Source organism: Equus caballus, chromosome 8, assembly GCF_041296265.1.
Source record: "Equus caballus isolate H_3958 breed thoroughbred chromosome 8, TB-T2T, whole genome shotgun sequence".
NCBI lineage: Eukaryota > Metazoa > Chordata > Mammalia > Perissodactyla > Equidae > Equus > Equus caballus.
The window spans coordinates 1,055,029-1,079,445 of NC_091691.1; the positions used below are offsets into that span (position 1 = coordinate 1,055,029).

General features: G+C 44.3%; 1 protein-coding gene across 14 annotated transcripts in view; it reads left to right on the forward strand.

Moving 5' to 3' along the window:
* Positions 1–24,417, forward strand: part of CLTCL1 (clathrin heavy chain like 1) — an 85,427-nt gene that overhangs the window by 33,819 nt on the left and 27,191 nt on the right. For 3 of the 14 annotated variants that reach the window (XM_070275968.1, XM_070275974.1, XM_070275975.1), the window contains exons 1-10: positions 12,514–13,021; positions 14,193–14,315; positions 15,834–15,971; positions 18,529–18,693; positions 19,285–19,454; positions 21,345–21,508; positions 21,870–22,036; positions 22,630–22,755; positions 23,651–23,790; positions 24,140–24,371. In XM_070275968.1, the coding sequence (XP_070132069.1) occupies positions 22,025–22,036; positions 22,630–22,755; positions 23,651–23,790; positions 24,140–24,371 (510 nt within the window). In that variant the 5' untranslated portion in view covers positions 12,514–13,021; positions 14,193–14,315; positions 15,834–15,971; ... (2 more) ...; positions 21,345–21,508; positions 21,870–22,024. Of the gene's footprint in view, positions 1–5,067; positions 5,230–10,363; positions 10,538–11,278; positions 11,477–12,513; positions 13,022–14,192; positions 14,316–15,833; positions 15,972–18,528; positions 18,694–19,217; positions 19,455–19,489; positions 20,625–21,331; positions 21,509–21,869; positions 22,037–22,629; positions 22,788–23,471; positions 23,564–23,650; positions 23,791–24,139; positions 24,372–24,417 lie in introns of those variants that run through there. The other 11 variants (XR_011441665.1, XR_011441666.1, XR_011441667.1 and 8 more) reach the window with 10 other exon arrangements.

Here is a 24,417-nt window from a genome sequence, read left to right on the forward strand (position 1 = left end):
TATTGTATGATTCCATTTATATGAGATGTTCATAATAGTTATCTATAGAGACAGAAAATAGGTAAGTAGTTGTTTAGATGGGGAGTGGAGTGTGGGAGATGAGAATTGGGGATTGACTGCTAATGAAGTTTCTTTTATGGGGTGAAAGTGTTCTAAAGTTACGTTGTAGTAATGGTTGCACAATCCTGTGAATAAACTGAAAAACATTGAATGGTATGTTTTAAACAAATGAGTTATATGGTATGTGAATTATATCTCAAGAAAGTTGTTAAAAAATATCCTTGGGGGAACCTAGGCCTAGTGGGTAAGTTCAGCGTGCTCCACTTCAGCAGCCCAGGTTCAGTTCCTGGACGTGGACCTACACAACTGGTCAGCAGCCATGCTGTGGCAGCAACCCACATAGAAAACGGAGGAAGACTGGCACAGATGTTAGTTCAGGGCAAATCTTCCTCAAGAAAAAAGAGGAAGGTTGGCAACAGATGTTAGCTCAGGGCAAATCTTCCTCAGCAAAACAAAACAAAACAAAACCTCTTGGGAATCATGCTCATTTACAAGGAAATCATCACATTTGAGAAAATATTTTAGAAGAAAAGACGAAATCACAGTGTTGCTTGTTTATGACTTACTGACAAAATAAAAGCAAACAAATAAAAAAATCCAAGCTAGGAGCTGGCCCAGTGGCCGAGTGGTTGAGTTCATGCTCTCCGCCTCGGCGGCCTGGGATTTCGCTGGTTCAGATCCTGGGCGAGGACAGGGCGCCGCTCGTCAGGCCATGCTGAGGCCGTGTCCCACGTGCCAGAACTAGAAGGACCCACAACTAAAAATATACAACTGTGTACCGGGGGGCTTTGGGGAGAAAAAGGAAAAATAAAATCTAAAAAAAAAAGGTCCAAGCTAAAAATTCTTTTTGCTCTCACAATACTTCTAACACCAAAGGTGTTGGTTTTTCTGCACCAAAAAATTCTCCAGTTCTCTATGGACACCAACTGGGTGATCAAGAATTCGATTCAGTTATGACACTAACTACCTGGGGTTAGTGCAGACCCCGCAACTTAAGGGGTGAGTCCCGCAAGACTGCCCCAACCCCTTCAGATGCCAGTCTCAAGTGCTAGGCCACCTGTACCTCTGACCGACAGGCTATAAATCAGGAATTCCTACAACCCCTTCCTCAGGTTTGATAACGTGCTAGAGTGGCTCATAGAACTCAGGAAGGCACTTTATTTCCTCTTGCTGGTCTATTATAAAGGATACAACTTAGGAACAGCCACATGGAAGAGATGCATAAGGCAAGGCATGGGGAAGGGGGTGTCTGTGGAGCTTCCATGCCCTCTCTAGGCAGTCCATCCTCCCAGCACCTTGATGTGTTCATCAACAGGAAAGCTCTCTGAACCCCATAGTTTAGGGATTTTTATGGAGAATTTATTGGTTGTTGGTGATGAACTCAATCTCCAGCTCCTCTCCCCTTTCCGGAGGTCAGGATGGAGTGGGGCTGAAAGTTCCAACCCTCTAATCACGTCTTTGTTTTCCCCGTGACCAGACCCCATCCTGAAGCTATCTAGGGGCCCCCAGTTGCCAGTCATCTCATTATCATACAAAAAGGCACTCTTATCACTTTGGAGATCCCAAGGGTCTTAGAAGCTTTTATGTTAGGAACTGGGTACTAAGACCATATATTATAACAAAAGATACTTCTGTCATTCATGATCCCTTAGGAAATTACAAGGGTTTTAGGAGTTCTGTGCCAGGAAACAGGGACCAAGACCAAATATATATTTCTTATTATATCACAATAACATGGAAGCATTTAACAACAAAAAGTGCCACAGGCATAAGGGTAGACATGTGGATCAATGGAATAGAATTGAGAGTCCAGGAATAAACCCATACATCCATGGCCAATTGACAATTTTTAACAAGGATGTCAAGACCATTCAATGGGGAAAGAGTATTCTCTTCAACAAATGGTGCTGGGACAACTGGATATCCACATGCAAAAGAGTGGAGTTGGGCCCCTACCTCACACCATATACAAAAAGTAACTCTAAATGATCAAAGACCTAAATGTAAGAGCTAAAACTATAGAACCTTTAGAAGCAAACATGGGAAATACGTATGACTTCATATTTGGCAGTGGATTCTTAGGTATAACACAAAAAGCATGAACAATGGAAGAAAAAATAGATAAATTAGACTTTAATTAAAAAGTTTTATGCTTCAAAGGATATTGTCAAGAAAGTGAAAAAACAGCCTACAGAATGGGAGAAAATATTTGCAAATTGTGTGTCTGATAGGAGTCTAGTATCCAGAATATATAGAGAACACTTACAACTCAACATCAGAAAGATACCCCAAATAAAAAATGGGCAAAAAGACTTGAATAGACATTCATCCAAGATACACAAATAGCCAACAAGCACATGAAAAGAAGCTCAATATCATTAGTCACTAGGGAATTGTAAATCAAAACCACAGTGAGGTACCACTCATTGGGATGGTTGTAATTTTTTAAAAATGGAGAATAAGTATGGGTGAGGATGTAGAATAATTGGAACCCTCATACCTTAGTAGTGGGATTGTAAACTGGTTCTGCTCCTTTGGAAAACAGTTTGACGACTTCTCAGAAAGTTAAACATAGAGTTACCATTTGACTTAGCAATTCTACTCCTAAGTATCTACCCAAGAGAAATGATGAAAATGTATATCCATGCAAAAACTTGTACAGAAGTGTCCATAGCAGCATTATTCCTAATAGCCAAAAGATGGAAACTACCCAAATCTTCACCAGTGGATGAATGGGTAGACAAAATGTGGTTTATATGTAAAATGGAATATAGTTCAGCCTTAAAAAGGAATGAAGTACTGACACATGCTTCAGCATGGACAAACCTCAAAACCTCATAAGTGAAAGAAATCAGACACAACAGGCCACGTATTTTATGATTCCATTTGTATGAAATATTCGGATAGCTCTAGAGACAGAAAGCAGGTTGGTGGTTGCCAGGGGCAACCAGGGAGGAAGAGGGGTGGGGACTAATTGTTTAATGGGCACAGGGTTTTTTGGGGGGGTGATAAAAATATTTTGGAGCTATAGAGACAGCGATGGTTGTACAACATTGTGAATGTACTAAAGGCCACTGAATGAGTTGTACGTTTTAAAATGGTTAATTTTATGTTATGTGAATTTCACCTCAACAAAAGAAAAGGGGAGAGGGGAAGATGGTGGGTGGATTTTGGCCCACAGGCCTTAGTTTGCCACCCCGTGTCTAAACATTTGCAAATGCTACTACTCCTCTCTCTGAAACCACTTTTCCTCCTCACCTGGTTAGCTCTCGTCACTTACTGAGAAGCCTTCCCTGACTCACCGAACTCGTGAGGTCATAGCAATCTCGCTCTTTCATGAGTCATAGGAGTCAATACCCTATATTACAACTGCTTGCTTCTTTGCTGGAAACCCTCATCATGTGTCCTTAAGGAAATGGTCTGTGTTGTATTCATTTTCTTTATCCTTAGCCCCTCGCACAGAGCCTGTCACAAAGAAAGCATTTTTGTGTTGAATCCTTGCCAGCTATGGTTTTTGTTTTGTCTTAACCCAAAGCACACATAACACTCACAGGAGATCCATCCCCATGAGGTGGACCTCACCTAACAGGAGCCTGAGGCTTAGAAGCAGGTCACTGCCCAAGGCTACACATGTAGCCTGTGGGTCTGCGAGTACAGGTGGAGTAAGAGCCCAGGGCTCCAGGCTTGATCTCAGGTGTTCTCTCTGCTTTGCCTTCTCATCTGGGCTTCAGCTTCATCTTCTCTAGCACTGGGATTCAAGTCTACTGTCGCCATGTTGCCGAAAATCTTCCCATTGTCTCCTAGGGAGAGGAAATCTTGTTCTGTCCTTATTCTCATTTTAAAATGTCCTTGTTCATTCTTCTGTTAGAGTGTACACCATTTGTCTATGGGTTTCTGCTGTGTTACTCTCTACTCTGAGCCCTTGGTGACTGCTAGTCTACTTTCTGTCTCTCTAGATTTCTCTATTCTTGATATTTCATATCTGGAATCAGTTTGTGACTAGCTTCTTTCACTTTTCTTGTTTTCAAAGTTCATCCATGTTGTAGCATGAATCAATGTTTTGTGTAGTAGTTTTAATGTGTGTGCAATAGAAAAGATCTTTAAAAAGAAAAAAGTTGAAGCTTTTGTCCCCCCCCCCCCACCTTTTTTGTGGTGAGGAAGATTGGCCCTGAGCCAACATCTGTTGCCAGTCTTCCCCTATTTTGTATGTGGGACGCCACCACAGCATGGCTTGATGAGCATTGTGTAGGTCCACACCCAGGATGCGAACCTGCAAACGCCAGGCCACTGAAGCAGAGTGCCTGAACTTAACGCTACGCCACTGGACCAGCTCCTTGTTTTCCCCTTTTAAGGAGATGTGGGTAGGTGGGGAATCAACTGAATATCTGAATTTTGCCCACAGACTGCTTTTGGAGGTTCATTTGGCAGAGATGCTGGTTTGAATGTTGAATTCTAGGAGCTTGAACTGTGATGCTTTCATGTTCCATTTACTTAGCTTTTTGAGCATTTAACATTGGATATAAATGTATTGAAATTCTTTGCTAGAAAATGTTAAGTTCTAAGTTTTATAAAAGATACAATTTTTGCTAATTAGAAATTTCAGAAAACATTATTTTCAAAATTAGCCCATAATCTCATCCTCCTGATTTAAACTATTCTTAACATGTTGGAGTTTTTCCTCCCAAAACTTAACTTTCTGTGAATGTATGTGTGTTTGTCTATGTGTGTATATATATGCATACTCACATATATATGTATCTGTGTGTATACACACACATTTACAAATTGAGATCGTCTATCTTACTGTTTTGTAGTCTTTTTCTCTGGTGTTTGTAGCCATCTTTCCCTATCAAATTCAGAGTTATTTCATGCCTTTTACTAGCTAATAAACTTATTTTTTATTAGAGGAACTATATCAACGTATGAGACTTTCATTTTAGAAACATTTTAACAATTGTTTATGTCCATCTCTTTTGTCTCCCGTTATTGCAAAATGTCTTTTCTTAGCAAAATCGTGTGGTTGGGGCAATGCAGCTCTACTCTGTGGATAGGAAGGTTTCACAAGCCATAGAAGGCCCTGCTGCTGCTTTTGCAGAGTTCAAGAGCGAGGGGAATGCCAAGCCTGCCACCCTTTTCTGCTTTGCTGTACGCAATCCCGCAGGGGGCAAGGTAAGATCTACTCTGTCTCCTCCTTCAGAAGAGTGTCCTGAGTCTGTCAGGAGTTTGTATGTGTGTAATTGGTAGCCGCTTAACCAACATTTCAAAACCAATTTATAACTGGGAGTGGGGAATGGTCTGCAGGTGCTTCATGTGAATGAAGCTCTTGCCGTGTTTAGAACCATTCACCTGTTGTACCTGTTGGTGGTTTCACAGCCAACCTTTGCATAAAGTTAGTGACCTCAAGTTGACTAGTGTTTAATTGGTCCCTTTCCCTAAGAGTCCTCTTGGACAGAGCCTGCTGAACCTGGGCTAGGTAAGCGGAGCCTGGTTTCTACTCTCACCCACCATCTCCTGGGAGCAATGGCTGTGACAGAGCCAGTGCAGCCATCCTTACCTAAGGCGTGGGTCCTACGTCACCGAGGCATGGTTCTGCCCAGATGGTGGGGTGGAGGTGAGACCCCAAGGGAGCTGCAGAGAGAAAGGCTGTGCCCTGGGGGCGAGTGGAGTGTTGTCAGGCTCCGAGGCATGGCCAGCACCTGTTTGGCAAGGCTGCTGTGGGCAGAGATGTGGAGGTATAAGAGTTCATGATGCTGGGGAGACTTGGGGTTGCACCAGGGTTGTGGCTCATCTGGAGAGCTGCCTCAAAACAGAGTCCTTATCCCAGTAAACTCTTGTCAAAAACGCTTCCTGAAATCGTTGTTTTGGGTTGGTCACCAGCCCTGAAGTGTTCCCCAGAGAAGAGTTCTAATCAGTATGCGGCTTTCCAAACCTCCTCTTCGTAGGTCCTCGTACTTGGGTACTTTGGTCTCTTGTGTAACGTACTTCATGCTCTCCTTGGTTGAGAACCAATAGAAGAATAGGACTCAGGTAAAAATACCAGCCTACACAAAAAGCTTGCTACTGTATCACCTCAGAATGAGACTTTTCACCTCCTCACAGAGAGTTAGGTGGCCACAGGCTCCCTTGTAGGAGCAGAACCTGCCCACCAAGCTCCCTGTGAAGAAAAGAGCACACCAGAAACACCCTCTGTAGGTGGACGGCGGCCCTGGGCAGAGAAGGGCTCCTAAGGCAGGCGGGCTCCCTTATCTCTGAGACTCGACTGCCAGGCAGGCCCCTCCTTCAGGGTGGAGCTGCGGCCAGGGGCAGTCTTTCCTGGCAGCCCCTTCCACCACACAGACCCCCGCAGCATCTGTCCCAAGTGCTGCCTATTTTGTGATTGAATGTCACTTCCCCTACCACAGTGGAAGGTGTGTGGTCCATTCAGTGGTTTCCTGCGCCTGTGCCCCTTGCACATGCCTGCCTTCTGATTCAGCCTAGCTGTACTTACTGAGGGCTCTGCAGTCTCCGTGTATGGATCTGAGTTTTGTCTGGACACCAGTTCCTTGTTGCTAACTTTCTCACAGGTGGGCGCCACTTGTCCATAGACGTGCCCTTCTCCCACCACCTCCGTAAGAAGCCTGGCTTCCCTTCCCACAGCCCCATTTCTGTTGGCAGTGCCACCATCCTTCCCAACTCCCAAGCAAGAAACCACTCTCAAGCTCCTTTCTGTTCTTGTTGGCACTGTTCAGCCTTTAGCAATTCTCACGTCTGTGGTCGACTAGGCCCTTGTCACTCATATTTGGGTTAGAAAATAGCCATTTATTAAGTCCTCAGACCCACTCTGCCCATCGAAAAGGATTTTCCTAAACTACCATTTATCTGAAAGTGCCCCTCTTCAGGGAGCTTCGGTCTCCCCCCATTTTGACCTACAGTAGCCCCTAGTCACTCGCTGCATCATCCCTCTGCCGTCTGGCCCGTCTCTCAGAGTTCATCCTCTGGTTGCCTCAAGCCTCTTTGGTATTTCCCCTTCTCTCTGCTGGGCCAAATCCAGACTGTCCTTAAGTGTACACTCATCCGTTTGCTTCACTGAGCCTCCTCTCCAACCCTTGAGTTTTGTGTCTCTGATCCACCTCTACTCGGGACTTTTTCCAGACTTGTTTTAGCTATGATAACTTTCCGTTAGATGAAAGGAACCTGAAACTGTTCTGATAAAAGCAGAGATGGGCTGCCTCATCTACTCTTTCTTCCAGAATCTCCAGAGTTCCTTACATCCTCCAGCATAACCTTGAAAAACTCAGGCTCTGCCACGACTGACTCTCTTGTGAGTTTGGCATTCAGTCGTGTGGTCCTGTCTACTGACTGATTTGTGTTAGCCTGAGCTGTGTCCAGGAGGTCAGAGTGGCAGAGCTGGAAGAGACAGCAGATCCGTTGGAGCCCTTTGTTTCATGGGCATCTGCACTGAGGCCCAGAGAGGGGAGAAGTGACTTGGTCAGCAAGCTGGAACTAAATGTTTCTCAGGCTTCCTGGCATTGGTTCTTTCTGTTGTACTTGGTGATAGGGAGCAGGTTAGTGAATAACATAAGCACCTTGACCGTTTGTTTGAATGTAAGTTTTATCATTAGTCATACAGAGCGTGGACCTAAGGCTCTGCTCACCACTGTTCATTGGTTAGCATCAGTCTGCCACCAAGAACGTTTACTTGGATTGACCTAAAATCTCTTTCCTAGTTGCACATAATCGAAGTCGGACAGCCCGCAGCAGGAAACCAACCTTTTATAAAGAAAGCTGTGGATATGTTTTTCCCCTCTAGAGGCTCAGACAGATTTCCCAGTGGCTATGCAAGTGTGAATGTACTGCTCTCTGAGTTTGAGTGAATCATAGATCTCACAGATAGTGGCCTCTTGTGCCTCAGAACGTGTCAGAGTAGATATATTAGAACACAGAGAAGATGACAGTGATACTAGAGCACAGAGAAGATGATGTTGATACTAGAACACGGAGAAGATGACATTGATATTAGCACACAGAGAAGATGACAGTGATACTGGAACACGGAGAAGATGACATTGATATTAGCACACAGAGAAGATGACAGTGATACTAGAACACGGAGAAGATGACATTGATATTAGAACGTAGGGAAGATGCCGTTGAGGCTCGCCTTCTAGCTCAGGCTGCCTCAGCACTCTCTGATGAGGAGCACTCTTTTCTGCCAGCAGGACTTTTTCCAGCTAACATACCAAAGTCCCAGGTCTTTTCCATTTTATTATAAAAGGTTAGATGTTCACTGTGGTACAAAAATATATAAAGAAGAAATCAATAATCTGTAGCTGAACCAATTGGATGTGAAATATATCAAAGATCTGACTACTTTTTATATAAGAACTTTAGTTGTAAACCGTTTCTGAACAAAATTGGGATCACACTATATGTGTAAAATTATGTGATCTACTCTCTTTTTTTTACTCTTTTGCTCGGTACATTATAGGCATTTCCATAAGGTGTTACATTCTTTGTGAATATTGGGGGAAATGAACAATTATTTTTAGGGATGTACCATAATTGTAGGATGTTTCAATTATTTCCTTTTTTTCTGTTTCAAGTATTTGTCCATATTAATGATAATTTCTTTAAGCTAGATTTCTGGAAGTAGTTACATAATCAAAGAATGCGATTTTTTTCCCAGAGTGAAATTGGCTTTTTTTCTGTCTTACAAAAATATACATTGTCCGTAAATTTCCAACAGTATCAGTAAGTGTAACAGCAGAATTAAATAACTGAAATCCTGCCACAGCTGATACTTTTGCCCATCCCTTGGGAATATCTTCACGTGCATGCATTTATGCAGATATATACAAGTAGACTCCTATGAAATGGCTTTGCACTTTACAACCTTCTCTCACTATGTTGTAGACCATTCTATGCCAATAAAATACACGTATGTATTTAATGTCTGCACCGTCTGTTCTGTGGATGTGCTATAACTCATTTAGGCAATCCTTTGTGATGGGTATTTACATTTACAGTAAACACTTATGGGAATATTGTTGTCCATACCTCTTTGTGCATTGGTCCAAAAATCCAAGGATAAACTCCTAAAAATGAAACTGGTAGGTCAGGGACGTGTGCATGTCACTGACTCTCATGATCATGCCGGCCAGTTCACACTCTGCCGACGCCACCTCTCAGAGCTGGACAGTGTCCAGCGGTGTTCATGTCCTTCCTGAGATTATTGTGAAGATGGAATGGGTTTACCAGTCATTCATATGCATCTTGTTAATTGCCTCTTCCTGATCTTAGCGTTTTCCCTCTTTATCTTATTTGTAAGAACTCTCCATAGTTTTGGAATACTAAGTGCCTGATGTGTTTCAAATAAACGTTTTTTCCCAGTCATAACAAAAGTTTATTTGTGGTATGTCCCACCTTGTAGAAGTTTTGCATTTTTATGTGGCTTTGGTATCATGTTTTGAAAAGAATTCTATACCACAAGATGATCAAAATGTTCATATTTTCTTCTATTGCTCTCTTAGCTTTAATTTTTATTTAAAAATCTTTGACCTATCTGGGATTTACTTTGATCTGAAGAGTAAGATAGGGGTACAGTTCTTTACCCTCATTCCCCATCCTCAGATAGCCAGCTGGTTATATCAACATCGTATACTGATTAAAGTCTGTTTTCCATGGATATGAAATACCTACTCATTCATGTTAAATTTTTAGATATGTTTGATTCTATTTCAGAGTTCTCAATTAAGTTCCATCTTATCTCTTCCTATGCTAATTATTTCATAGTACAACATATTTTAAATTACCGTAAGTTTTATAATAATCTAATTGGGCAAATTTATCTGTCTTTCTCCCACTCTGTCAGGATTTCCTGTGTGTGAAGTATTTTTCTGTGAGAGTCAATGGCCTTGGCAGAGGTCAAAGGTTAATAAGTGGTGGTAGAGGGCAGGCTGGAATGTGAACTCAGTGTTTGAGGTTTTTATCCAGAACTTTTCCCTTATTTTATGAATTTGCAGCTTGCTTTGGATTTGGTTAGAAACCAGGGAAAGGATAGCTCTACCTGAAAGATAGATAGAACAGCCTGATTTATTGGACCTTTATTTGAGAGTGGTTGGGAAAAGGATTGGCTTGAAAACTAGTTCTCAGTGGGGTAGGACTAGAATCAACTTGGGATCCATGTCTCAGGGACGCACTGCTCCCAGCGATGTTAAATGATCTTTTGGTCTAAAAACTCAAAAGTCCTCTTTTATCGTTCTTGAGCTCTTTTGCTTTATTTGGCTTCTCCCTACTTTTCCACCTGTTCTCTATCTTCTTATAGATTGGAGTTAAACATGGTATTATTTACGTGATCACAAAGTATAGCTATCTTCATATGTATGACCTGGAGTCTGGCATGTGCATCTACATGAACCATGTTAGTGCTGACACAATCTTTGTAACTGCTCCACATGAACCTACCTCTGGAATTATTAGTGTCAACAAAAAGGGACAGGTATGTAACTTTGAGGGTTCATCTCCCACCTTTTTCATTCACTGGAGACTGGAGCTTAACTTTTCCTCCTTCTCCAAAAAAAGTGATCAGGTGTAGTTAGCTCCAGTTATTAAACTTAACTCATGTCTCCCTTCTTCATATCATCACTTCACCTCTCAGACAGCACCGTTCCTAAGACAGAATTGATTCTCAGAAGAGAAGAGCTCCCTTCCTGCATGATGCTTCTGCCAGTGGAGCAGCAGTTCTAATGCACACCACCAACATCTTCGGGCCACGCACACGTTGACTGAGGAGGGTTGAAAAAGCAGATACTATGCTACCTAGGTTACCTTTCTCAACCAAAGTTAAAAAGACAGTTAAAAGAAGAAAATCTGTGCTTAAAAAAAAATTTGAGAGGAAAAATTGTCAATTCCACCCAAACGGGTCATTTTGGCATGGTTGTCATCCCAAATGCATCTCTAGTTAATGCCCATGCAACTTTATATTTCTCTCATTTAATATTTTTATAGTCTTTTAAACAACTGTGTAGAACCCCACGCTGTAGTAGTACCATGATGTTCTATTGTGTTACCTTTAGGCGTTAGGCCCCTTTGCATTCTGTCACCATTAAGGCCAGCGTTGTGAGTGTGCTCAGCATGAGCCTTAGACCTTTGCTGATACTCCTGTGAGTTGAATGTAGCGGTGTGTGTGTATGGAGCACTTTTCTAGGCTTAACTAGTCTCATTTGTTGGGTCCTTGTAGGTGCTGTCAGTTCGTGTTGAGGAAGATAACATTGTGAATTATGCAACCAACGTGCTTCAGAATCCAAACCTTGGTCTGCATTTGGCCATTTTTGGTAACCTCGCTGGGGCAGAGGAGTTATTTGAGAGAAAATTCAGTACCCTGTTTGCACGGGGGAGCAGTGCTGAAACTGCCAAAGTAGCAGCATCTGCACCAAAGGTAACAACACTTGAACATGTGTGCCATCCTGAGAGTGAAACAAATCCTAAAAGCTTTCCATTACTGATGCTGTAGTATCGTGGTGTTCTGTTAGTTTTCGGCTTTACAGTGTTCTGCCAATGGCATGACAGTAATGGAAACAAATGAACAAAAAGCACAATCTTGCTGCAATGATGTAGTCTTTTTCGTTTTCTTCCACTTCTTGTCTATGTGCATACATATTTCTCACCCAACTTCTTAGCTTAGCAAATACATAACTGTCTAATACATCAAGTGGTTGTACCCTGTTTTATTTAGTCGTATTTCTGCTCTGGACTTTCTCCACTCTTCTGAAGTACAACAGTACGGCTTAGGGCATTTTCTTTCTTTTATTTTTTTTATTAAGATTGGCGCCTAAGCTGACATCTGTTGCCAGTCATCCTTTTTTTTTTCTTCTTCTCCCCAGAGCCCCCTAGTACATAGTTGTATATTCTAGTTGTAGGCCCTTCTGGTTGTGATATGTGGGATGTTACCTCAGCATGGCCTGACGAGCAGTGCCATGTCTGTGCCCAGGATCCAAACTAGTAAAGCCTTGGGCTGCCAAAGCAGAGTGCATGAACTTAACCTCTCTGCCACAGGGCCAGCACCCAAGCTTAGGGCATTTTCTTTGATTTGTTTCATTAGGATAAATTGTCCTGGGATTGGATCTTCTCCTGATGAGTAGTAGATAAAGGCTTTTCACTTGCTTCTCCTTGGAAGGATTTTTCCTGTCTTTTCAGTGATGCTTATGCACAAAACATTTCTAGCCTTCATCTGAGAGAATGTAGTGATGGTAGAACTCCGCTACTGCGGCACTGATGCAGAAACCTGATTCCCCCTGCCATCTGCTAGGGGAGATGGAGGACCCTAAGTACAGACAGCCCCTGGGACTGAGACCACTGCAATGGGGTCGTTGCTGAAGGCAGAAGCCGTTGCCTTGCTAGAGGACTTTTTGTCACTGATAATTCAGTACAGAATTTCTCTTGGCAGACTTTTTTTATACAATCAAGTTAAATGAAGGGATGACCTGTGACTACAACAAAACGACCTGCATTTCCATTTGTTATTAAGGAATCCTGCATACCAACGACACGGTTCAGAAGTTCCAGAGTATCCCACCCAGCCTGGGCAGGCTTCTCCTCCGCTCCAGTCCTTTGGAATCCTGCTTGACCAGGTCAGCTCAGCCAACTTGAATCCTTAGAACTCTGCCGTCCAGTTCTTCAGCAGTGGCGCAAGAACTCTTAGAAAAGCAGCTGAAGGAAGACAAGGTGCAGACACTTGTGAAATCACAGCCCCCAGCACAGTTTGAAGACTAGGTCCAGGCTCACTATTCCTCTCGTCCTAATCTCGCCTTGTCCCTTTGGCACACTGCAGCCGGAGTGTTCCAAAGAACTTGGAGATTTGGTCAAAACTGCTGACCCTACACTCGCTCTGAGTGTGTACCTTCAGGCAAACGTGCCAAGCGAAGTTATCCAGTGTTTTGCAGAAACAGGCCAATTCCAAAAAATTGTGCTCTGTGCCAAAAAGGTAATGTGTGTTTAACCATTAGCATTTCACAGATAGTTAATTTGTGGTTGGGTGGTTGCTGATTCTGAAGTTTATAGAATGCCCTTCTGCGTGAGTACTCTTGTCTGAGAGAGTTGTCAGTGCTGCTGTTTACCTCTGTCACTCGTTGATAATGGTCGTATTTTATTTTCCTCAGTTTTTTATTTTCCTGTCTTCTGTTTACAGTCTTCCCATCTCTTTTCCATTTGGGGCTTTCTTGTCATTTTCTCTTGTTCTTTTTCTCCCTTCTCCGTTCCCCCTCAGCGCCCTCTGTGTGTTAGTTCGATGTTTTGGTGGGCTCCCAGGCTTTATCCCCGCAGCCCACTGGCCACTGTGCTGGGTGTTGATTGGAGCTTGCACACTGGCTGGGGTGCCTTCTTTGTGGTCTGGGCTGTTTGTGTAGTTGACTGTGCCTCTGTGTACATGGAATCTGTACTCTGGGTTGCATGTTATGTTTGGCAGAGGGCCAGCACAAACACATAGCACATAGCATTCTTTATTTCTTTGTTTGAAACAAAGGATGGGGAAGTTTTTTCTTTTTTTTATCAGCACCGAAAAACATTAAATCTTTATAATAATAAATAAATCATCTCCCCCTCCCTTTTACATGCAGCTGAAAAATGATGACAGGCTAGGAACAGAATATTTTGAACTTTGTACTGTTGAAATTATCGCTCATTTAATCATCATTAGCTAACAGTCACTAAATGTACATATTAAGGAAATTATATATAGAATACTGTGAAAAGAGTAAAAGACTGAGATTTGCCCGTATCTGCTCAGGAAGTCCCTTCACTCCCAAGTGTCATGGTATGTTGTCCTTTCAGCTTCCAAGTTTACTGCTAGTCCTGTTTCTCCTCCTTCTGCTCTTCCTTTAGTTTCCCAGTGCCGGAGCTTCCAGAGCCTTCTTGCTCAGATGCCGTCTTTTTGTGTGCCATTTCGAAGCACTTCAGTGATGCTAGCTGAAGGGAAGATGCTGCCTACCTTATGTTTTCTCCTGTTTCACTATCTTTTTCGAGCCAAGAATGCTTTCATTTTGGAAATCTCTTCTTTTAGCTTGTTGCACTCATCAGCAGGCAATTGGGAACTACTTTTTTTTTTAACACTGAAGGTGTTTTGTTTATTTTCCCAATGGCTGTCTCCTTGCTTCTAGGTTGGCTATGCCCTAGACCGGATCTTTTTGCTGAGGAGTGTGATGAGGATCAGCCCAGACCAGGGCCTGCAGTTTTCTCAAATGCTCGTGTAGGGTGAACAGCCACTGGCCAACACTGACCAGGTGAGCCTGGCTTGAGGCAGCTTTCCGTGGCTTTGTATAGCCGTCTAGAAGAGTCTCTTTTATTTATTTTCCTGTTCCCAGTGTCTCGATTGTTTTCTTTGCTTGCTTGCTATTAATCTTCCAGTTTTAAAAAATCTGACGTACTAGGGGAGCTTGTCTTCTAGTCTTTTATTATTTGAATACTTGTTGTTTCCCTTTGTTTTGAAGTATTTTAGATTGTGTGTTGAGTTGTGAGGGTCTTGTTTCTGTGTGGTGATTGGTGGTAGGGTGTGAGGATGTCGTTTTACGATGGTAATCCCACCTGCACCCTAGTCACCACCTTGTTATCCCTTGTGACAAGAGGCCTGAGCTTTGCCTGAGTGCCTGGTCATGGTGAGTGCCCTCAAGTCTGCAGACTTTCATCTCATGGCTGTCTGACTAACCTGGAGTCAGATAAACGTAAGCCTGTTGTTTTAGTATAACCTACTTAGTATTTAGATGTGAACACATGACAAGCCACCTTCAGTACACTGTGTCCAAGGGGCTCTCGGTAATACAGAGGTATGTAACGAAGCTTGAAGCAAGGCAACAAGACCAACAGCCTGTATAGGAATAAATACGATTATATTGGGTTTTATAAAGTCTTGGAATTTGCAGATATTTTGGAGATCATGATTAAGGGGTTTGAACCAAATGTATGTAGATCTCAAGGGGAAGGAAGGCTCCAGTTTACACCTGGATTGTATTTCATATTTTTAAAGTATTTTTATTAGAAGCTTTCCTGATATACTTTGAATATGGGAACAATTACTCAATTAGTACATTTATTACCTATATATCACCTCTTATTAAGGCTTTTTAATTCTTTAACATCAGTTTAACCTTAATGATTGGCGTCTAAGTCAATGTTTGGATTTTCCCAGTTGTGTCTGAATAAAATACCGATAGTATATGGGCTACACACCAGGTATTGACTTGCCTCTAGGATTTGATTAAGGAATGGATTGTTAAGATTGCTTGACTACTTCAGAGGATTCTGGGGATTCATATGTGACAAAAGTACATTCTTTAATCTACTCGAGTAAAATGCCTTGTTGGTGAATATGACATAGGTGATGAAATTTCACAGAATTACCTACTATTAAAGAATAGCTATGAATTACATTAATTTTTTTTTTAAGATTTTGTTTTTTCCTTTTCCTCCCCAATGCCCCCTGGTACATAGTAGTATATTCTTAGTTGTGGGTCCTTCTAGCTGTGGCATGTGGGACGCCGCCTCAGCATGGCCTGATGAGCAGTGCCATGTCCGCACCCAGGATTCGAACCGGTGAAACCCTAGGCCACCACAGCAGAGTGCGCGAACTTAACCACTCGGCCACGGGACTGGCCCCAAATTACATGAATTTTGATGATGTAAGAAAATGCAGAAGAAGGAACCAATTGTTGAATTTCTAAATGAGATTCAATTTCAGGAACTATTTCAATAGGAAAACAGAACAGTTTCCTTTGAGTAAATATGTGGCTTGCGATCTGTTTCAGATTGTAGCCGTTTTCATGGAAAACAGTTTAATTCAGGAGTGGACTTCCTTCTTGTTGGACGCCTTGAAGAATAATCGCCCATCTGAGGGGCACCTCCAGACTCGCCTTTTGGAAATGAACCTGATTCATGCACCCCAGGCAAGTGACATTTCTAGGCTGAAACCAAGGGCCTGCACACTTATCTCGCTTCTGCATGGGACTCACACACTGAGAGGGAGTGGCTTTGGGCTGGGTTGTGCTTGTGCCAGGGCTTTTTCTTTGCCTGAGTGGACATTGTCCAGGATTTTCCTGCCAGGGACTCTCAGAATCCACGGTGCAAGACTTTCATAGAAACAGTTACAATTAGGGCATCATTTCTTTTCCTTTTTTTTTCTCGTTGTGATAAAATATATGTAACAAAATTGACCATTTTAACCATTTTTAAGTGTGCAATTAAATGGCATTAGGTACATTTGCGATGTTGTACAACCATCACCACTATAAATTTCCAGATCTTTTTCATCACCACAAACGGAAATTCTGTACCCATTAAGCAATAAGTCTCCGTCCCCTCCCCCATCCTCTGGTAACGTCGGTTTTACTTTCTGTCTCTATGAATCTGCCTGTTCTAGACACTTCATATAAGTGAAATCATACAGTATTTGTCCTTTAGTGTCTGACTTTTTTCACTTAGCATAGTATTTTCCAGCTTCATCCATGTTGTAGCATATATCAGAATTTCATTCCTTTTTAAGGCTGAATAATAATCCATTGTACATATATGCCACATTTTGTTTATCTACTCATCTTTTGGTGGACACTTGGGTTGTTTTCACCTTTTGGTTGTTGTGAATAGTGCTGCTATGAACATTGGTGTACAACTATCAGTTTGAGGCCCTGTTTCAGTTCTTTTTGGCATATACCCCGAAGTGGAATTGCTGAATCATATATAATTCTATGTGTAACTTGTTGAGGTACCACCATAGTGTATTCCAAGCAGCTGCACCATTTACATTCCCACCAGTTACTGTATGAGGGGTCCAGTTTCTCCGTATCCTTGCCAATGCTTATTGTTTTCTGTGCATGTGGTTTTTTTTTTTTTTTTTAATAATAGCTATCCTAATGGGTGTGAAGTGGTATCTCATTATGGTGAGGCATTTCTTGACCTGACAGTTGGAGAGGAGGTGTGATTAAATCATTTGGATATACATGAAAGAAAAGAGTTTGGGGGAATTTATATCAAGCTGTTAACCATGGTTGTCTGAGTGGATAGGATTGTAGAAGTTCACTTTGTTCTTATCTGTCTTCCCATTTGCTTTTCTTTAACAATCATATATTTTTTTTCCATTAGGAAACGATATGTTAATTATGTTGTTCTGTTACCTCAGGTTATTCAAATCCACAAGTTAGCTGCTGCTGTGGGGTCAGATCCCAACTCTAGGACACACAAGTGCAGTTGATTTGTTGTTTGGTGTTCTGTTGAACTCTGATGACTTGGTGATGATAAATGACAGTTTTTAGTAAATGAGATTTGAGACAGAAACTAAGCACAACTCAGAAACTGAGCAGATAGACCTAAGGAGAGCCCTGACCTCAAAGGAGGGCAGCCTGGATGGGCATGCCACTGAGCATGGCACCCGAGAGGCTGGGGCAGTCCTCTCTGGAGGTTGGAGCTTGGTTGACATTTTCTTTTTGGTTTATCTATGTTTTCTAAGTTCTCTAAACTGCACTGTTGCTATAATAAAGGGGAAACGTTTCAAACAAGAGGGTAGTAAGGAATAGATATGAAGGAAACCAGAGGGTGGGGACGGCAGATAAGTGCCAGATGTTACAAAACTGCTCTCAGCACCTGATTTGGATCATTTCCTCCATAGGGAGCCCTGAGCGTGTGTAATCCTGGAGCATCATGGTGTTAGACTAGGTCTTTGGTTTCTACGTACTTGGTTGGTGTTCTGTATCCTGGAAGGAATGGGAAAGAGTGTGCTAGGCAGCCAGTGAAGCCCCCAAGCATGCATCTCATCAAGACTAGCTGCTAGTTAGACATGGAGGGTCAGATCACTCAGCAAGGCTGCAGAGTTCCTCTGTTGATGCATCTTCTTAGCACAGAGGTTACTTATTTAAAGATAATGTTAAGCCTCATCAAAATTCTTTCCAGGAGTGTTGTTTTTCAAATGCAACCTGCCACTCCTTATTCTGCGTTTAACCAGAGAAGTCTGGTAAACACAAATAGGATTTGTTAATTTCAGGTCTAATTCTGACTGTTACTAATCTGAGGCTTGAGCTCATTAAAGAAGGAGGCCTTGGTAGACTGGAGCTCTCACATTGACCTCCCAGAGAAAACTGTACAAATGCGATGGTTGAAAAGCCAGAGCAACAGTGTGCACTGATTCCAGTAACAGCGCTTCATGGCAGAGCCTCGGCCACAAATGCTGGGTCAGCTCTGCAACTAGGAGGACAGAGCCTTGTTGGGAGAGCCTCAGGTGACTTGGAATGACGGCCAGCACTCTGCTCAGGACCCACAAGCAGCTGCTGCTGCTCTGGAAGCATGGGTATGTGCAGGGGCCCAGACATGGGAAGCCTTTCCACTTCCCCTGAGTGCTGGTTCTGGAGGTGTGCCGGAGGCATGGTTGAGCAGCTGCTCTTAAAAAGTTATCATCAAAAAAAAAAAAGTTATCATCATCAGTCAGACTTTCTTACTGAACTCACTGTTTCACAGGTTGCAGATGCCGTCCTTGGAAATCAGATGTTTACACATTATGATAGGGCCCATAACGCCCAGCTCTGTGAAAAGGCAGACCTCCTGCAGCGGGCACTAGAGCACTACACTGACCTGTGCGACATCAAGAGGGCTGTGGTCCACACTCACCTCCTCAGTCCTGAGGTATGGCATGCCCCTGGGGCACTCCCACTGTGGATGGCCTTCACCTGGCCATTAGGGTCACATGCTTCCAAATCTGCAAAGTTGGTGGTTATGGGAGTGTGCCATGTGTCCTTCCTATGCATGAGCCTTGTCACTGCCATGTGCATTTCTCTTTCAGCCCACACACAAAACCCACTTGGCTCAGCCACACAGCTGGCCCTGTATCACCTCTTTCTTTCTGTCACCTTTGACTTAGTCTAATAGAGAGAACCTCTTACTGACAACTCTAGCAGGGATGTCTGAAACTGTTAGTGAGAGCTAAATAGCTATTGCATTCCAGTTTATAGAATAGGTTTAGTATCAACCATGGAGAGTCTCAGGGTCTCTGACAGCTTGTTAAACAGTTGAGGTCAGTGTCTTGTCCCAAGTCTACTCCCAGCTCCCACTTCTCACCACGAGGGACAGTTGCTTTTCTGTTCTTTCAAGTGGAAATTCTTGATATTTTTGACACTCAGAGGGAAAAATTGATCCGGTTATCTTGCCAGTGGTGGAAGCATCAAAGATGGTACATAGTTGTGGACAGACACTTCTTGCTTCCCATTGGCTTGTCAGCTTCTTTGGCTCCTTGTTGGTGGAGGATTCTCTGGCGTGCCTGTGTGCTCTGCTGTCCGCCAGCGTCAGACAGAACCTTCAGCTGTGTGTGCAGGTCACCTCCAAGTACCACGAGCAGCTGGGCACACAGCCCCTGGTGGAACTGTTTGCATCCTTCAAGAGTTACGAAGGTAAGCTGTGCAGCCTCCAGCTGACCATGCCTCCTGTTCAGCTGTCACTGTCTGCCCGCCCAAACTAACAGTCTTCCTGCAAGCTGAGTGGGATGTAGCACTCACTGCCTCAGGTGTTGGTCAATGGCAGAAGATTCCCGCTCTCTTGTGTGTGTCACCCGGCTTAGGTAGCTCTTTTGGTTTTTGCAAACGAAGAAATCAGTTGGTTGGCGTTGGTGTGGGGAGACTTAGAATCCCCCTTGTGTCTCTGGAGTCTCTGTGAAATCCAGTGGCTCTGTTGCACAGTCTGCCACAGAGTTCACCTGAAACCCTGAACTAGTGGCACTGGAGTGCACAGCCTATAGAGGGTGAGTGTTTTGTGCTGGCCTCAGCCTGTCAATAACTAATATTGTGGCTGGACTGACCCTTGTGGTTCTTCTTATGATTGCAAGATGCCCTTAAGCATTAACCATCAGGAAACTTTGAAAAAATAAAGGTTTATTACTCACTGGACCTGGAAATTACATAGGACACCTGGGACTATGTAGTGAGGTTGCAGGTAAAGAGAGAGAGCACATAGGCCTGGGGTTCTGCTTTTCTTGAGGTCGAGGGTGGGGGACTAGGGTTTCATGGGCTTACTCTTTATTGGTGAATTTAAAACGTAAGGGCAGGAATTGAAAGCACAGGAAGAGAGCAAAGGAAAAATCAAGTGGCGCAAATGGTCAGTTATCAAAATCAACCAAGATCCCCAAAACAGGCGCCTCAGCTTGGGGAGAGGCAGCCTAGCTTGTGGCTGGCAGTGTGTTTATTAGAGATAACCCTCTTTGAAGTTGACCAATCAAAGCTTACGTCAGGCACTTGCGTTACAAAAAAGAAAAAGTCACCAGGGCTTATGACTTCCCCTAAGTGAGAACCCCACAGAGCTCCTGAGGAATGTGGTTGCTGGGCTGGTGGGCCTGCCCTGGTTGTTTCCCTTTGCCCTACTGTGAGCATCACACCCAGAAATGTGCTAGTGGGGCGTGGCTTTCCCAAGTGAGGGTCTGTTGGGGACAAGCTGCGGCTGTCTGGCTTGCCCCGGGTGGAGACACAGCATTTGTCCAGTGAGGCATCAAACCGCTGCCATGCGCCTAGTGATGCTGGGACTTTGGAGGAATGAGGGGAAGACCTGCTCTCACTCAGGCTGGCCTTCTGGTAAGAAGATGCCATCGGAGGAAAGTCTGCTGCAGCAGCAGTGGGGTGGTTCTGGGATGGGAGATGGCGGTAGGGTAGGGTTGGTGGGAACCATCGCCTTGGGGCTGCTGGTTCCATCCCCAGCTTACAGCCAAAGACCTGCTTGGGGAAAGTGGTCTTCTCGGGGGTGTCATGTCCTGCTATTGTTACCGGTACCTCCTGGCTGGAGCCTGTAATGGTTAGGAAATCCGTGCCTCTGGGTGTTATGGAACCCAGTCCATGGTGGCTCACGTTTGTGCCATCAGCTCAGTGTTAGGTAGCAGACTCTTCATTTGGAGGCTCCTATTTGAAGCCATTGCTTTTTCCTCTGTTCCTGGCATGTCTTTTTAGAGCAACAGTCACAGAGCCCTCTTACCTTACCTCAGTTTGAATTATTCTTGAAGATGACCATCTAGTGTACCTGGGCCCCCGAGAAGGATTCCATGTACATACATAGCGCGTATTTTACATCAGAACGTCCCAGATATACCTCCCAAATTTGGTGGAATTCTGATTAGCTATTTTGGGGAGATGCCAGAGCTGTCGAACTTCACATAGATTATAAATTCTGTGTGGGCTGTGGGTACTTGGAAAACAGAGCAAGGTCATTGTGGGCTGGGCCGTCAAAGGCAGGTGGGCTACAACCTTGGAGAAGGTCGTTGGTATTAGAAGGGCACAAAATGGAACAGTCTCTCTTCTTAGGCCTATTCTACTTCCTGGGTTCAATTGTGAACTTCAGCCAGGATCCAGATGTGCACTTGAAATACATTCAGGCTGCCTGTAAGACGGGGCAGATCAAGGTGGTGGAGAGGATATGCCGGAAGGATAATTGCTACCACCCGGAGCAGGTGAAGAACTTTCTGAAGGTGAGTGTGTCTGTGCGTTCCCTCCTTCCTTGAGCAAACCGTCAGCCAGCTGCCCAAGAGTTGGAAAGCTGGGTTTGTCTCCCCAGTGTTGCCTAGGTCCCCAGTGACAGCACTCTACTCTGAGGTCTAAAGTTCTTAGAGGAACCCACTAGTTGTTTTACGACTCTTCTGTGGAAAGAAGCTTGAGGCCGTGCTCTTAATTGGCTGACGTGGGAGTGGAGAGTTAGTGTCCTGCTGCTGTGTATTTCAGCAGCACCCCCAGCTGTGCCCTTGTTAATGAGGCTGGGCAAGGCTGCAGCAGCAAGTGAACCCCCCACTACTGGTGGCATAAAACACAAGTCGATTTCTTTCTCATGCACAGTTCTGAGTGGACCTGGCGGTAAGGGAGGTGGCTTCTTTTCCTACCATCTTTCATGGACTGAGCTCGTGACTACTTTGCCATCTTCAACATGTAGCCCTGAACATCGCCTTCCTGGTCAACTGGAAGAAGGAAAGAATACAGAGGAGCCAGCATGGATGTTTTTATGGGTGAGGCTGGAAGTGGCACATGACACTTTGATTCATTTTCTGTTAGAGGAGACTGGGTCACATGGCCACACCCAAGACTGCAAGGGTGCATTTGAACCTGAGCAGTGTGGTCTAGGTATGGCCAAAAAGGGGAGACATGAGTGTGGTGGGTTGCTGGGTGTGGAAAGCACGTGTTGGGGGCAGCCCCCTGCATTGACAGGTGATGTTCCATGGAGTATTACTGCTCGTCTGAAAAGGCAGCCCTTACTGGCAGGTGTTCTTGAGAGCCGCCCACTCTCTGCTGCCTGGTCTGGGTCAGATTTATGCATAATTAGCTACTTGTCTTAAAAAATGTTTCATTTTGGGCCAATTTGGAATATTATTCCAAAATTTAGCAGAGTTCTTTTTTTCTTTACCAAATACTATTTTCTTTCCCCTACATGTTTCTGAAAGCAAATAGTACATCCCCAAAAGCAAACACCTTAAAAAGACGACATATCTAGAACAGAGTCTTGTCTTAACTCTCCTGTGGGGCCACTGTGCTGGCAGAAGCAGTGCCATTCCTGCGCTGGGGCCCTCACTGCCTGACATGTACTCTGCTTTCTAACACATAGGAGGCCAGCCTCACAGACCAGTTCCCCTTCATCATTGTGTGTGATGGCTTTGACTTTGTCCACGACCTCGTCCTGTACTTATACCGAAACAACCTGCAGAAGTATATAGAGATCTACATTCAAAAGGTACTGCTGGGACCATCACTGCTGGCTCCCAGGTGACGTTTGGCTGCCTTTGTGCCTCGGTTGGTGGTTGGTGATAATAGTCTATACCTAAGAGGCTGCCTCTGACCCCTGAGTGTGTCTGAGACTGGTAGTTTGAAGGGTAATGTCTTAAGTCAGCTCAGGCTGCCATAGCAGAATTCCACAGACCAGGCAAAGATTTTCAACAGCAAACATTTTTTTCTCACAGTTCTGGAAGCTGAAAGTCCAAGATCAAGGTGCTGACCCTGCCACCTTGGCTTGATTCCTTCCAAGGCCTCTCTCGGCTTGCAGACAGCCACCTTCTGTCTGTGTCCTCACATGGTGTTTTCTCTTTGCCTGTGCCCCTGCTGTCTCTTTCTCTGTGTTTTTTTTCTTTTTTGAGGAAGATTAGCCCTGAGTAACTACTCCCAATCCTCCTCTTTTTACTGAGGAAGACTGGCCCTGAGCTAACATCCATGCCCATCTTCCTCTACTTTATGCATGGGACGCCTACCACAGCATGGCTTTTGCCAAGTGGTGCCATATCCATACCCGGGATCCAAACCAGCAAACCCCGGGCTGCCGAGAAGCAGAACATGCGCACTTAACCGCTGCGCCACCGGGCTGGCTCCTCTTCCTCTTCTTATAAGTACACCAGTCCCATGGGATTAGGGCCCCAGCCTTATGACTTCATTTAACTTTAATTATCTCCTCCAAAGGCCTATCTTGAAATACAGTCACATCTGGGGTTAGAGCTTCAACATGAATTTTGGAGGGGGAAAAGTTCACTTCATCACAGGAGCCCTTTCAGGTTTTTGACCATACTGTCCAAGTCTTGGGGGCCTTGGGGCAATGACCTGTGCATGCAGCACTGAAGTCACCACCTTGCCCATTCTAGGTCAACCCTGGCCGAATCCCAGCCGTGGTTGGAGGGCTGCTTGATGTGGATTGTTCTGAGGATATTGAAAACCTAATCATGGTGGTGAGAGGACAGTTCTCCACTGATGAGCTGGTGGCTGAAGTAGAAAACGGAAACAGGTAAGGTATTGTAGCTTGGTATCTTCTTGTACCCTTGGGGTCTAGTGTTTGTTTTTAAGTCCCTGACTGATTCTCTACGATCCCTTCACGTTAGCCTCCTGGCCCCAGGACTGACTGTCTCTGGCTGGTCTTTCATGTTTAGATCTACTAGTGAGTTATTTCTATTGATATTGAAGACCTTTGGGAAAAATTTAACAATTGACATCTGGAACTCAAATCTGTCTTGGTCCCTAGAGCAACGTGGGGTTAATGAAATGGGAGATTATTTTGTTTCTAGAAGCAACCTTCAGAGTCCAGGGGCTGGACGTTAGCTCTGAGACTGGTAATGGTGCGCTTCCTTCTCTCAAAGGCTAAAGCTGCTGCTTCTCTGGCTGGAGTCCCGGAGCCATGAAGGCTGTGAGGAGCCTGCCACTCACAGTGCACTCGCCAAGATCTGCATTGACAGCAGCAGCCCCGAGCACTTCCTGAGAGAGAATGCCTACTACAGCAGCCTTGTGGTGTGCCAGTACTGTGAGAAGAGGGACCCACATCTGGCCTGCCTTGCCTGGGAGAGGGGGCAGTGTGACCTTGAGCTCATCGAGGTGTGCAGCAGATATGCTCAGCTGCCAGGCCTCCTGAGGCAGGGCT